At 39.9% G+C, this 15,885-nt stretch overlaps 1 protein-coding gene and 1 pseudogene across 3 annotated transcripts; both read right to left on the bottom strand.

Annotated features, from left to right (window-relative positions):
- Nucleotides 1-991: 991 nt before the first annotated feature.
- On the bottom strand, nucleotides 992-5,472 carry LOC147512023 (ferrochelatase-1, chloroplastic-like; annotated as a pseudogene). Its single transcript, XR_015216061.1, has 8 exons — nucleotides 5,392-5,472; nucleotides 4,600-4,746; nucleotides 4,322-4,422; nucleotides 3,801-3,904; nucleotides 3,534-3,660; nucleotides 3,311-3,463; nucleotides 1,968-2,068; nucleotides 992-1,471 (listed from the first exon to the last, which is right to left on the bottom strand). The product of XR_015216061.1 is annotated as a ferrochelatase-1, chloroplastic-like (transcript).
- Nucleotides 5,473-6,092: 620 nt separating this feature from the next.
- LOC147512022 (AP2/ERF and B3 domain-containing transcription factor At1g51120-like) lies at nucleotides 6,093-8,752 on the bottom strand. Of its 2 annotated transcripts, none has more exons than XM_086603604.1 (5): nucleotides 8,277-8,752; nucleotides 8,040-8,157; nucleotides 6,688-6,749; nucleotides 6,310-6,607; nucleotides 6,093-6,152 (listed from the first exon to the last, which is right to left on the bottom strand). In XM_086603604.1, exons 2-5 carry the CDS (start codon nucleotides 8,140-8,142, stop codon nucleotides 6,133-6,135), a joined length of 483 nt encoding a protein of 160 aa, XP_086459730.1. In that variant the 5' UTR covers nucleotides 8,143-8,157; nucleotides 8,277-8,752; the 3' UTR covers nucleotides 6,093-6,132. The 2 variants fall into 2 exon arrangements, with proteins under 2 accessions (XP_086459730.1, XP_086459731.1); XM_086603605.1 differs by having other exon boundaries at nucleotides 6,324-6,607.
- Nucleotides 8,753-15,885: the final 7,133 nt, after the last annotated feature.

The raw sequence follows: 15,885 nt of genomic DNA, 5'->3' as shown, positions 1-15,885 counted from the left end.
AATGTACGATATATTATATACCTTCCTGATTATTAGAAAATGGCAATTTATTTTGTCACGACATTGATGGCTAGGTAGAGAATTGAACCTGACCTAAACCTTGGAATATATTGGGTTTGGATACATTTCTATAACCATATTTAAATTCAAATCGGATATATTTATACGTGTTTTGGGTAATTTTTTATATTTTTAGTGTTATCCCATTGGGTTTGGAGTTTGGATTTAGTATAAATATTTGTAAAAAATTTGGATTTTGGGTTCGAATTCGAGGTCAGATACTATCAGAAGGTTCTGATTCAAATATTGGCATATCGACCTGAACACGTCCGTTCCCCACCCTAACTGATGCGAAACTATTATGTACTTGTTCATTTGTTCCAATGTTCCTTAATGTTTGTCAATATTCCATGTCAGATTGTCAGTTATTACGTATTAGAACAAATTTGTTCAACAGCACAAGCCATCAACTGACGCCATCAGTTACTGGAGTTTCCTTGAATTCATATGTAACAAAACTTAACCCACTGATTTCATAATTCGTAGCAAAAGGTGTAATCGTTAGCACCATAAAATTCCCAATTATATTCAAGTTGGTACACCTCCCATTCGTTTCAACCTCATTACTGTCAACATAAAAAAAGTTACTTATCTCAAGAAAAATTGGATGTAAGCAGTGTCCGATATTTGCAAATAACTTCAATATAAATGAATTCAATAAGATAAACTTTAATTCTGCATCAACCAGTAATATGAGGCCCTAAACATCGTTCAAGCTAAATTCGTGAATGAGAGGCTTCTGTGCAAAAATTGTCTCATTATCTCGTGTTCCTTTCTTCTTTGAATAAAACAACAACTAACATTTTCCCTCTTATATCAAACGAATATAAAGAAATTTTCGAAAAAATATACTTGGGAGCCAAACATACCACCTTGGGTTAAGATAAATATGACAAGAGTCAATAGATTTATATGATACTGAACACATTGCTCAACCCCAATTCGTGTTATGATATATTCAATCTCGAAAGCTGTGACAAACAAAATTCAATGACTAAATCTTCCCAAGCTACAACTGAAAGGAATTCTTTTCATCACGCTACATGATACTGTTTAAGTGATAACTGATAACTTGCTGTAAATTGTAGTATATAAGCAAAAGAAGGCTGTGGTTCTGTTCTTATAGGTAGTTCTTGAAGGTAGAGATCAGTTTTGGAAAGAAAAGAAAAGTAAATGCTAATAATGAATCAAAACATAGTTTCAAGGTATATCTCGACATGCTCTTTTTGGCTGAATTTTCGGGAGAATTTTAGGAAGAGCTTCAATCACCGCATCTGCTAGATCAGAAATGAAAGAAGAGGTGCACCCCAATGCTGGCACTCGGCCCCAGTTCTCAATGCCTGATTCAAGAGCCAATTCTTTGTACTCCATGTCAGTCTCTTCAAGAGTCTCTATGCGCTCGCTTACACAGCTGAAAGTCAAGATAAAAGGTTTTAGTTCAATAAAAATTTCAAGATCACCTTGACAACTTGTCACAAATGGAGAGCAAAGTAAGGAAGAACTTGATTCTTTTGTTGAATCAAGCAATTCCAGAGATACGTTATATAAGGAACCCTTGGTGTTCAACTCTCAAAACATTAGATTTTGTATACATAAATTTCTAACAGAGATTAGTTCACAAGTCCCTCATATCTCTACAGATTCTGGCTGTCCCTATCTGACTTGAACTCCATAAAGAGAATCAAATCTTGAGATCCCCAACAATAACCCACTTAAAATAAATATACTTATTTACTTTTCACAATGATAACCCAATTACTATAATTATTGACAATAACCTATGGATGGCAGGCAGTATGAAGGCAGAAATAAAATGTATCTGGAAGTCAAATAGCACTTTGCTGACATAAAATAAAACAAACAATGATCACCCACCCTCGTGATTATCCAGAAATATCAAAATGTACCTTACTGGAACAGCAAGCATATTCTTTACAACTTTCTGGCCAAGCTCAACAAGAACCTCTTCTGTGTAGGGCTTCAGCCACTGTACAGGACCAACTCGACTCTGAAACAGCATATGTTCATTCTATATAAGTTATTAATAGGCTATAAAACCAAGACAGCCACACATACAATTCAGTTGAATAGTACTTATGAACTACAATAAAATCCCCTGCGTAGAATAAAGCCTCCAGATTATAGTGCTCAAATGTGAGTGAAAAAGCACTGGGCTCCAATATTTATATTTCATAACAAATTAATCAGTATGAACTATATATTAAACACGGATGGGTCTTTGACTCCTTCAGACCAAGGATTCGGGGGTATTGCAAGAAAAGAAGATGGCACAGTGCATTTTGCCTACATGGGCTCTAACCCAAAGAGGTCTATACTTCCACAGGAGCTAATGGCTATTGATGCGGGGCTAGAGGGGTGTCTGAAACATGACATTACCAAAGTACAGGTGTACTCTGACTCTATGATTGCTGTGAGTATAGTTAATGGCTTGACTACACCACCATGATATTGTCAGAATATTGTACTATCTATCGGGAGCAAAAGGAAGAAACTCAGTTACAGTAGTGTCAACCATTGCTATAGGGAGACCAACAGGGCTGCAGATTTATTAGCTAAGTGTGTTAAAGACTCTCTCAAGGCTCTTTTGTATTTTATACCCCCTCTAGATGAACAATTGACTAAAATCATTGAGGAGGATACAAGAGGAACAATCTATGTAAGATTTTGATCAAGGAATGCAGGTAGGGGTCAGCCCAACCCCATAGCTATCATTCAAAAAAAAAATCTCATCATGCATCAAGAGCTCAAAGGGTCCGTTTTGTCTTCTGCAAAGATTGGTAACAATTTTTTTTATTGGAGATAGAGATATATTAAGAAGAAGAAAAAAATTATAAAATAAGAATTTTAGGAAAAGTAACATCAGTTAACTTATTATATTACCACGACTATTTAGTATTAGAAGAGTTATTAAAGCCCTCGTACAGTAAAAGTACTTCTTAGTAAACACGACTTATAAGCTATAGCTGCTTCTGTTTAATCTGCAAAAGATAGACAGAATTGATGCTTTGGGCCAAGAATGACTAAATGGAAAGAAAAAAAAGAAAAGTAGTGATTAACCAGGGCGAGAGTTTGAATTGAGAACAAATTGGTATCAATTGTCAAATACTCAATACAAACACTAAAGTAAAGTTCAAACTTAGATTTGCAAAATAACCTGGTAAGCAAGAGTGTGGTTATTCACTCAATACAAACACTTACGTAAAGTTAAAACTTAGAATTGCAAAATAACCTGGTAAGCAACAGTGTGGTTGTTGCCAATTCCTCTAGCTTTAAGCTCCTGCATGATCAAGCTGATGCACTCCTCCATTTGGTCTCTATATGGATCTCCAGCATCCTCAACATAGGTAATCGGCACCCCATGTGCACTAAAGAATATCATCACCTATAAGTTGTATAGAAAGATAAGCAGCCCGTCTCCTGAAGCTAAGACACTTGAACTTGCACAAACCTACCTCCTTGGGCTTGGCAAAACTCTGTAGTTCTTTCTCGATCAAGTTAGCCATGGAATTAATATAACCTTGACGTTGATACCATGACTTTATAATAGAAACTGGTAGCCTTGATAGATATGAATCTTCCCTGATAGATACAGAAACTATTCAATTAAGTAAGCCAAGTAAGTAGATATTAAACACATGTTACAGGAATTGATAAAAAAAAAAAAAAAAAAAAAAAGATGGCTGATGACTTGAAGTGGTTCATATTGATCACATCCTTACCTGAAGATACTTTGGAGGAGGAGTATGCTTGATCCACTGGAAGAGATTGAGTATTCAGATTAAAGAGGTAACACAACAAGTCTTGTAATTCCGTCCTTCTTAATCTGTTCATTAGGCTGCATATATGTCAACTTGCAATTACTATCCTTGAAATGAACAATAGTGCCATTCCATTAAGTCTTGGAATTTCCACATTCGTCAATAATCCAACATAAAGTAAGAGCCGAGTATCCCGACCGAGTATGAGCATCTATATGTTCATTTTGGATAAAATGAACATATTGAGGTTGAATGATGTAATAATCAAGTCTTGGTCTTTATGAAAAGATTTTGTGTAGTCGTGTAAATAGGTCACTGGAATTGATGCCAGTCTTACACAAGAAGAAGGAAAAAAAATTGTGTAAAGGAAGTGAAGGGCAGTGTGCTTATAAATAAGACCTTCCAGTGATCAAATTGCAGATATGAAACAATATTAAAAAGACCAACAACCAATCACATTATTTATGATCTTAAGAACAAACCTGATGAACAGCTTCCTCAGTAAATGGATACCAGTATCTCATCGCAACATATACATTCGCCTGTAGTTTTTTTGCTTCTAAGGCAGTTTCAGTGCCTGTGCCTGTGACTACAAACATTACCGACTGTTAATTTCATTGTTTATATAGACAAGCCAAACAAATATCTAAAACAAGTAGCATGTCGTATTTTGCAAAACATGGAAAGCTATCAAATCAGGAATCCCGACGCCAACCAGGCAACACTATACTGTTTCATAATAAGGTAGCAAGAAACTTACTTGCTCATCTGTTATTTTGCGCAACGGTGATCTTCCCCCGATGGCAGCATACCCCTCTTTATTTCTTTTTGGAGCCCTAAGAACAGAAATCAATTGTGCCAATGGTCTCTAAAGAAACTGAACCAGTCTGGGAAGCCGTATAATATCCTACCACAACAAAAATAGTACAACCAGTAAAATTGTCATGTGTTATGAACAAAATATGAAGTAAGCATATAAAATGAAGTGTGGAAAAGGGCGTAATTAAACAAAAATGGTTGAACATCATGTAGCGTCTCTGGCCCTCCAAGATTCAGAAGCACCACTCCAACTTTCTCATGTGTGAACTGAGAAGGACTATCAGACACAGTTTAACCAAACGTCCATACTCCTGTAGTGCAAAACACTCTGTTGCATGGGTACTTCATATTTTCTGTTGTGTCTCGTGTTGCCGTGTCCAACACTCCCGTGTCGGCGTGTCTGACGCGGACACACGACCCAAATACGACACCTACACTTTTACAGTAAGAGGTGTAGAATAATGTATGTTTTATAAGATATGACCCACAGAAACATAAAATATTAGAATTGAGAGATCCTGTAACCACAGAATTTTACTTATTTTTTCAATAACCTTATTGCCAAATCGTTTTTCTAATAAAAAAAATTAAAATTAAAATAAATATTAGGCGTGTCTACCTATCAGCTTTTTAGACCATGCCGTGTCCAAATCTCCGTACCGGTGTCCAAATTGGACACTCATACCCGTACCCATGCAACACAGGCAAAACGTTTTCCCAATGGAGTTCTTACCATGGTCAAATCTAGATGATCCACAAATATATCCATTCCTTCTATCACCCAAGTCACAAGATGAAGCTCTAATTGCTTCATTCTCAGAAAGATGTCTAGATTTTTCAACTGATCGAGCAGCATCTAACAGTTATCAATGACTTGTTCTTCTTACATGACCTACAAATAAAAGACCAGAACAATTTCAGAACAGAAAACTGGAAGTAACTGTGTGCCAGTGACAGGTGCATAAAATCTCCAAAACTGGGATTCTGGGTAACAGGTAGCAAAACCAATATTCTAAATCCCACTACAAGAATTTGGGCACAATTAGGTCAATTTTGATAGAACATACAATGAATTGGTACTAATATTACTTTTAATTTTTTGAAATCATTATTCTTATTACATTTCAGTCAGTCGCCAAACAACTCAATTGAATCCTATTCTCAGAAACCCTATTGGGATCCTCAGTACATTTATGAAATTATGCGCATTGATACACCACCATACTGTATTCTCATAAAATGATAAATGTATTATAAAATGCCACTAGTAATCCAGCGGAGTAACTAATGAAGCTAGACCAAAAAGTAACAAAAGAGTTGAATTACTGAAAAAAAAAACATAAGAGGAACTTACAGAGAAGGTTTACGTTTCGAAATTGGGATGCGAGAAGCAGGGTGGTGGTTACTTAGAAATTCCAAGCTCTTTTCTCAAAATTTTGGTAAATTGGACGCATGATATTGATTCAAGTTTTGATTATTCCTTGCAAAGATAGTCTAAAGTCAAGGAGATTAAAAGAAATAGCAAGTGAGTAATAACTATTCCAAACAAATATCTATTTCCATTTAAAAGACAATCTAAAGACAAAGAACGCTACTCTATTTTCTTGATAAATGCACTAGTCATCCACGTCCTAACGGCTTCCTTTCTTACATGCCATGACATACTTTTGATTTTCATTGCGTTCTAGAATGATTATATCGCCATCTTTAAGTCCTTTTCGTGCCATAAACTTTTTCCATTGTCCACAAAAGATAAAAGTGCAATTGCTTTGTCTATAGCAATACGTAAATTTATACGTTTCCCCTTCATTTTCTATAAGAATCTCTATTCCATTACTGGAGTCTTTCGGATTTGGCAAACAATCCATAACCTTGCTTCTTCTGGGAACAACGAGATGCTTCAAACAATCACTTCTTGACAAAACTTTCGTGAATATTTCTATCCGCTGCTGCATAGCAAAAAAGACTTCACTTTAGTTAATGACTTGGAAAAAGTTCATATTAATTGAAAAGTGTGAATGTTCGTTACCGGTGAAGGAACTTGCTTGAGGTAGTAGTTCCACCATTTCATCATGTCACTCTCAACATTTTCTACAAAAAATCAACAAAAATGTTAACACATTAATCCATAACGAGGTTGATATTCTGCTATTGTTATTGGTCAACTGTAAATTGGAATTTGTGACTTCTAAAAGACACGAAACTAGAGGGCATGACACGATCATGTGGCAAAGGATATTCTAATTAAACGGTATATAAAATCAACATTTTTTTTTGCTGTGCTTCAAACACGAATACACGATAATGCAATTTCTACTAGTTTTACTTCATATTTAACTTACACTATGCATAATTCATTAATTTGTGCAAGTTAGGATAGATGTATATGGTAATAACTTTAGCTTACCGAATGAAACAGAGTATACACTATTAGAGCATCTTTAGGTGGAGGCATCAACTGCATATTTGCCTCCACCTTTCGGAAACCATTTCTAGGTAGAGGCAAATGTGGAGGTATCAATTGTCTAGCCACATCTATAGAGGCAAATTTGCAGTTTCATATGCAGATGCGGTGTGGCAGTGACAATGTAGCGCGCCATTACCAATGTTGCGTGGTTTTTTTTTTTTTTTACTTTTTCAATTTGGCACGACAGTGAGAATGTCGCGTGGGTTTTATTTTTTTTTCCTTTTTTCAACTTGGGGTGACATTGGGAGTGTCGCGCGACTATAGTATCTACTCCAAATTTGCAACTCTTACTTGGTTGGAGAGTTAGAGCGAGTCCAATGGAGGACTGCTAGAAGGACCTGCTAAAAGATGCCACATAGTGTTTTTTTTGCCTTTTGGTAGGAGTGTCAAATTTGGCAGCCACAAAGCACAAAAACCTTTCCAATGATGGTTTCTTATTTTGAAGTGGTAAAGGCATACAGACGGCAAAAACTCTGCCGTCCATCCATTAGTTGCAAATTTAAGTAGAATTTCATTAGACAGACGACACAATTTCTGCACAGCCCCATTAGAATGATTATTTGGTTTTTGGGGTGCCATATGGCCTTTAGCACCCCATTGGACTTGCTCTTAGTCAAAATTTACAGATACTTGCATCAAATTTTGGCCTCAAACATGCAGTGGATGCCTCCACTACCTAGAGACGCTCTTAGTAGTCTTCCATAAGAGACTCGGTAAAATTAGTGGATGTCGTCCTAACTAATTTGAACCATGAAAAATTGCAATTCATAGATCCAAACGCAACTTTCTACTCTTCAAAATGAGTTTTGAGAGTAGCCCTGGCTGTTAGTCGACCTTTAGTATACTGCTCGTTATTTTGAAAGAAAAGACAAATAATATAAATAAAAAAGGGAAGAAAAGATGAGGATTCTTACTCAAGAGTGTTATATCACCAGATCCGAGAACACCAGCTTCTCTCTTGAAAGTCTCTGCAGTTTCATGCCACCCCTTCTCTTTCATATATGCATGCAAGTACATCTGTACATGTGGGAACTATGTGAACAACGAAAAATTACATGTTTCGATTAGTATTACAATCTGAAAAGAAAAAATATGCAAATCTAACAAAGCAAAGACAAGATGCTGAGAAAAAAAGGTTGGACATGACTTACAATGATGCGAGGAGCTTTTCATCATCCATCATGAAGTTGCAGCAAAGAAAAAAAAACAAAGATAAACTATAGGGAGATGATAATAAGGTTTTTGAGAACAATATAACCAATCGAAGTAAAAGTCTATTTCTTGTTTTTACTTGAAGCGTTAACCTAAATACAAATAAACTGATTTGGAAAATTCCGTTCTTTATAGACGGTCCATTTCTTTACTAACTCGTATACGGGAAGGACGAAAGAGAGAGGACGAATTAAGGGAGGGAAAATCTGATTACAATTGGAAATAGCCATAATTTGGATGGCCTGTCACCTGTGTGACTGTTTGTGACTCTTAGCCTTTGAGGAGACCCGACAGTAGGACTTCGGAGTTGTTTTTTCCTTCCAATTTGGGCTTTAAACTTTTTTTTTTTTCTCTTTCTCGAGAGAAACACCTGGCTATACAGGTCGCTAATGAAGGAGTGTCCTGAACTTTTGGAAGACATATACACTCGCGTGTACAAGTATATAAAGTTACAGGAAGCTTTAGACCACAAATGTGAACAAAGAGAAGTCGCAGCAATCTCAGACGCTGCCCCATCCTTAAAAAAGCGACCCAGACCACAAGGATAAAAGTCTGGTACCAAGACGCACACGAAACGCGACATGAGTTCGCTGTGCTGACAAGATCTCCAAGCTACATACTAGAGAAAATAAAAACAGCAGCCTATTACCGACTTGAGGTAAAACAACCAAAAGACACACCAGGAAAGCCATATTGCGCTTTCCATAAAGCAAAGTGTCATGAGACCAATGAATGCTAGAGGATCAAGCACTACCTCTAAGACCTCATGGAAGTAGGGCATATCAAGCACTATACTGATATTGCCGATGGCGACCTGCGCCACAAGCTCATGGCTCGCAGAGAGCGAAGCCAAACTCCACAACGCAACACAAACAAGGAACGCTCTTACGCTCAAGGACGCTCAAATGAGTGGTCTCGTCATGAGTGTCGTCAGCACTCATCTGATAGAGATAATAACAGGACGATCAACATGATCACCTTCCAAGACAATTCTGTCACATTCTCTAGAGAGAAGAGGAGAAGAGTTGGCACTCTCCAAGAAGTATACAAGTTCTCCTCACAAGCTTCCACCGTTCCACGACCAGCTAGCCACAGCTCAGGAGACATAACCTTCACTGAGGCCGACCTCAACAAAGTTTGCCTCCCACACAATGATGCCCTAGTTGTCCATGTCAAAATCAGCGACTGGACAGTTAAGTGCGTCCTGATCGACCCAGGCAGTTCGTGTGACATTTTGTTCTATCAAACTCTCAAAGAGATGAACTTGCCTAGGTCGGTTATGATTGATCCAATACCCCCCCCCCCCTCTATGGCTTCAATGGATCTCGAGATGACCCAATTGGAGACATAATTCTACATGTCTCAGTCGGGTCATGCGAAGATAAAGTCAGCATCAACACGCGCTTCAGCGTTCTGGATGTCAACTCGTCCTATACTGCTATTTTAGGACGCCGTTGGATCCACGAGATGCAAGCAGTACCATCAACACTCCATCAGGTATTACACTTCCCTGGCCCCAGAGGCATGATGTAGCTCAGAAGCAACCAGCTTGATGCTCACAATTGCAACCAGATCCTTTCAGTTAACAAGCCTGCTGGGGCTTCACTCAAAAACAAAGGAGAGATCGCCAAAACCAAGCTGGCAGAAGACTTCGATCATCTCTGAGGTCAAGACCCTTTGAAACGAACTAACAAAGGAGAACACTGGGGGCTCGGTCAAAAATGTCCCTCCAGAAGCCAAGACCCCAGAGGTCGCTCCACCCTTTCAGGTCAAGGAGGCACCGCAAGAGACCAAGACCCCAGAGGTCGCTCAGCCTACTGAGGCGGTTGCTCAGTCCGAATTGAAGGAAAAGGTCAACCTAGGAACTGAGGAGGACCCCAAGTTCGTTTATGTAGGAGCTAACCTTGATCCTACTCTCAAGGCACAACTTGTAAGCTTTTTATCATTGAATAAAGATGTTTTATATTTGGTCGTACATTGATGTGCCTGGAATTGATCCCAATGTTGCATGCCATAAGTTAAATATTAACCCAAATGCTAAACCAGTTCGCCAACGACCTCGAAAATTATTCCTTAGATTTCAAAAAGCAATCAATGATGAGGTTGAAAATCTCAAAAAAGTTGGCTTCATTAGGAAGGTCGATTACCCTAAATGAGTCACTAACATAGTAGCAGTCCCAAAAAAGAATGGCACAGTTCGCCTTTGCGTGGACTTTACCAATCTAAATCAAGAAACTCCTAAAGATAGTTTCCTCTTACCAAGAATCGACCGACTCGTAGACCAAACATGTGGACACAAACTCTTGTCGTTCATGGATACTTACAGATGAAACTTAACCCCGAGAAATGTCTCTTTCGAGCGTCCTCTGGGAAATTTCTGGGCTATCAGGTCTCACAACGTGGGATAGAAGCTAACCCAGATTAGATTCGAGCGTTCTTGGACACGCCCGACCCAAAAACAAAGAAACAAATACATAAACTATCAGGAATGGTGGCAACTCTAAACCAATTAATATCGAGAGCATCAGACAAATGCCGACCTTTCCTGCAAATTCTCAAGAAGGGCGAACAGTTCTCATGGAACGAGCAATGCCACCAAGCGTTCTTTACTCTCAAGGATTATTTGCCAACACCACCTGTGCTGGCAAAACCGATTGACGGTGAAACTCTGGGGCTATACTTAGCTGTGTCTGACTTCGCTATCATTTCAGTTCTCTTCAAAGAAGAACAGAACGCAGAGAAACCGATCTACTTCACAAGCAAGACATTGTTGCCAGTTGAGAAGAACTACTCCCACATTGAAAAGACAATACTGGCATTACTTTACTCAGCAAGAAAGTTTAGGCCATACTTCTAATCAAAGTGCTCACCGACCTCCCGCTAAAAAAGTTCCTTCTTAAAGCCAACAAAACAACTCGCATGACAATATGGGCAGAAAAACTCATTGAACACCACATTGAGTTCACCCCCAAGAACCTCTTAGAAGGGTCAGGTCTTAGCAGATTTCCTAGTTGACGACCTAAACTGGGAACCAGAGATTAACACCCCGACCTCTAAACAACATGATGCGTCGATATGGTCACTTTTCGTAGATTGAGCTAGCAATCCAGGTGCCAGCGGAGTCGGAGTAGTCCTAGTGTCATCAGATGGCGTTATGGTGGAAAAATCAGTTCGCATGGATTTCGCGACCTCCAACAATGTAGCTGAGTACAAAGCCCGGCCTGGTCATGGGGATTCGCATGGCATTAGAACTTAAAGTTCAGGAGCTCAAGGTCTTCAGCGATTCACAACTAGTTGTTCGCTAGGTCACAAACGAGTATACCACCAATGAAGGTAACCTTTCTAAGTACCTTCAAGTTGTAAATTAATTACTGCCTTCTTTCAAGAAAGTCACAATACACCATTTCCTACGGGAAGAGAATTGCCACGCTTACAGCCTGGCGTACCTTCGCGACCTAAACACCGAACTGTGACCCTAGGAAACTACTCATCGAAATAATTGATAGACCTGTTTACCAAAGTGAGCACGTCCTAGAAATCAGCGACCTATGCCCACTTTCTGACACTCAGATGAGTAAAACATAGATGCAACCTATCATAGATTATATCCAGCTAGGCAAAGCACCAGCAGATCGTACCAAGGCTAGACAGGTTCAATACCAATCAGGTCGCTATTGCCTAGTAAACGACAAACTTTTCAGAAAGTCCGCCGGAGGATCCCATTTGAGGTGCATCAGCCCAGAACAGGGTCAGATGATTTTCACAGAGATCCACGAGGGAGAATGCGAAACCATGTAGGAGGTCGCTCTTTGGCTCACAAAGCAATCTCACAAGGATACTTCTGGCCAAGAATGCAGATCGATGCTAAGAAGTATGTACTCAAATGCATTAAGTGCCAAACATTTGGCCACAATATCATCTAGCCAGCTCGAGAACTCATCAACATTGCCAGCCCTTGGCCATTCCACATGTGGGGCTTGGACATCATTGGTCCATTCATCCCACAGAAAAGAACATGCTTCCTGTTCGTCCTAGCGGCAACTGATTACTTCACCAAATGGGTGGAAGCGATCTATCCCCTTAGCTCATATCAAATAATCTTATGTCAGACGCTTTATTTGAACCAACATCATTACCAAATTTGGCCTCCCCCACACACTGGTGATGGACAATGGCTCCCAGTTTAAAGGAAAAACAATTAAGGAGTTCTTGGCTAAATGGAAGATTGTTCACACATTCTCCACTCCCCAGTACGCTCAAAGTAATGGTCAAGCAGAAGCTAGTAACAAAGCAATTCTAGAGAACTTGAAAAAGAAGATTGAAAAGAACAAAAGTCAGTGGCCAATGCAGCTAGAAAACATTCTATGGGCCCATAGAACGACAACTCATTCTAGTATAGGCGAGTCAACGTTCACACTATGCTACGGTACTGAGGCCGTCATTCCTATCGAGCTGACAATTACAATGACTCGATCTGAGATCGTCGAATCTGGGCAGAACGATTCCATTCTCGCTCGAGAGGTCGACTTACTTGAAGAATGTCGCGACCTAGCAGGCATTCGAGTTGCATCCTACCCCCAAACTTTGAGGAAGACATACAACAAGCGAGTAAACCCTCGAAGTTTCCAACCTAGTGACTTAGTCTTGAAAAAGACTAAAGATGACTCGAAACTGGCAATAACATGGGATGCCCTTACATAGTGGAACGAGTCGTTGGCAATGGAGCATATTGGATCAAAACCCAAGACGGACAAACATTACCACGTCCTTGGAATACTTTCTTGTTAAATAAATTTTATCAATAAAAGATTTCATTTGCATGAGTTCTTACTCTTAACATTATACACATAGTTTTTGTTTGCATCAATGCCCAACAGTCTCTCAATGTTAACAAAAAGGCACAAAGCTCGCTCTCTAAGAGCAAAACGCTTACTTGAACTAAAACGCTCTCCAGAGCTCAAACGTTCTCTATGACAACACAATTACTCAAGTTAAAAATGCTCACTCGAGCTCAAGGGCTTCATAGCTCCAACATTACTCACTAGTTGAGGACCCACAACTCTAGGATCAACTTAGTGTAGAATGCTCTATAGAGCTGCCAAAATGATTACTTGAACTAAAACGCTTTCCAAAGCTTAAACGTTCTCCACAATAAAATGCTCACACGAGCTCAGGGTTACATAACTCACTCACTTCTTACTAGTTGGAGACCTACACTTCTAGGGTCAGCTCAGTGCATAACACTTCCGAAGAATAACGTACTCACTCGAGCCCAAAACGCTCTCCATGGTCAGAACGCTATTCAAATGCTTCATGGCATCCTAAGTTTTCCTAAACGACACGACATACATCTCCAGGTCAAATTCCTACTGAGATGTCAAAACAACATGCAACAAGCATTCAAGTTAAAGTAAGACAAAGAAAATATGCATTTCATAAGTGCAAAATACGAACTGCCTGAACATACTCAGGAAACCAATTCTTTAAAGTCTACCAAACTGCCACTTATATGGAAACCAGTTCGTTCAGATCTCAAAAATAAAGCAAACTGCCCAGGCTACCCCAAGTTATCAGCTTTATCTTAATGTATCTGGCACATGCCATACAACCAATAATAAGGCGAACTGCCCGGGCAATCCCAGGAAACCAGCTCTATTGTATCTCCACCACTTTCAAACAACATTACAAATTCAAGGAACAAGCAAAAACCTCACAAATTTCAAAGACATAGAAGGAATCAAGCAACATTGTTCAAAGACTCCGATGCCCAGCGGACGGATCCAAATCGGGAGTAGCAAAGATCAAAGATCAACGAGAAGAATGGCAGCAGGAAGAGTATTGACAGCATCTTTAGTTCGCTCAGTAGGGACGCCAATATTGGCATATAGAGCATTACTAGCATCTCTAGGTACGTCGATCACTGGTGTACTTGGAGCCCCACTTTCATGCTTTTCCTTCAATTGAAGATACATCTGCTCCAGTTCATCGAAATCTTGGCCCAAACCATCGTAAGCCTGCTGAGCCCTCTGAGTAACCGGTTTACAAGTTTTAGCGTACTCAATTACAGAAGCCACCTTCTCTTCAAGCTCTGCAATTGAGTCACTCATAGTCAGCTTCTCCGGAACAACATCATCGTATAGTCTCTCCAGCTCGTCTAACTCTTTATTCTCTGCATCATGAACGTCCCTCACATTGGCCAGTTCATCTTTCACTTTCTCCAGTTCTCCCTTCTTAGACTCGCTTATCTGAACCATCTGTTTCAGCTTCTGATAACCAGCTAGAAGCTACACAAAGACAACAAGTGTTAAACAACTACTTACATAACCAACCAACAAAAAGAAAAGTTAAAAGACATACCAAACAATGGGCCAAATCCATCGCCCTCATATTTTCAGCCAGGTCTTTACCATCCAAATCCTTACGATCACCATTTAGAACAACACCATCAAGCAAACATGCAACAATAGGTGCAGATTTATAGCTACAATCTTACCTCTTCACCAGATATTTCTTCCCAGATTTCGGGTTCACATAAACAAGGTTTCGATCCAGATCGTCACCCTTCTGGGAGGTAGTCTTGCCTGCTTCCATGGCAACGACCTTCCCCTTCCCTTTACCACCCACATCAGCAGTCAAAGCCAACCCCTTCTCAAAACTGTCCATATCGGGTATTGCCAGGTTGAGTCCTCCCCTAGACCTTGAACTCCTCACCCCCTTACCCCCAGTTCGTTAGAGCAAAGCACCAGACCCACTCCCAGCAAAGCGGTCCATGACCCTAGCCACCTTGGTGGCCCTAGGATCAGGTGCATCTGCCTTCCACTTAGCCAGGCTGCTTGGCCGACGAGGCACAAACCCGATCTTCTCTAGGTCTAAAGGAGAGCCCTCCCTCGTCCTCTCCAGTGGAGCGACCACCTTGCCATCACCGCCACCTTGGACAAGTCACCTTACCGACCCACCCCCAGACCCAAAGGTCCCAGCTCCGCTGGCAGGACACCCATACTCAGCACGGTTCTTATTCCTTTCTTCCCTCATAACAATTCCACTATTTCCCCTTTCCATTATTGACTCAGTAGACAACTCACTATCAACTTGACCACAAGCTCGCTTCTTTTGGTTCCTTCTCTTCAGCCGTATCTCCCGACCTCCCCTCTCCACAAAGTAGTTCACCACTTCAGGCAGCCTTGCTTGTTTCTGAGCTCGACTAAGCTTAGCAAACTTCTCAATCACTCCACGCTTACTTCGCCTTGTGATAGCGACCTCTGAAAAATAACCAGTACAAAGGTCAGGTTAATATAGCACCTATTTTTTCAATAATACAACAAAGAAAACAGAAATATACCAGCAAAATTACAAACCCTAGTCTCAACACTAAACCCAGGGGCACAATAATTTCCAACCACCAGCAACGACCTCTTCTCAGCTCCCAGGGTGCATTACTAACCCCATCCAGGACGCTCGACTTCTTGGTCAGTGTCTATAAACTAAAATTATTGGCCCTAGACCGATTCACAGCAAAATGTTCCACGATATCAGTGACCTCAATACGGT

Source organism: Coptis chinensis, chromosome 3 (genome assembly GCF_015680905.1).
Source record: "Coptis chinensis isolate HL-2020 chromosome 3, ASM1568090v1, whole genome shotgun sequence".
Classification (NCBI taxonomy): Eukaryota; Viridiplantae; Streptophyta; class Magnoliopsida; order Ranunculales; family Ranunculaceae; genus Coptis; species Coptis chinensis.
Note: the sequence above shows the minus strand (reverse complement) of the source record. Positions and strands in the feature narration are given on the sequence as shown.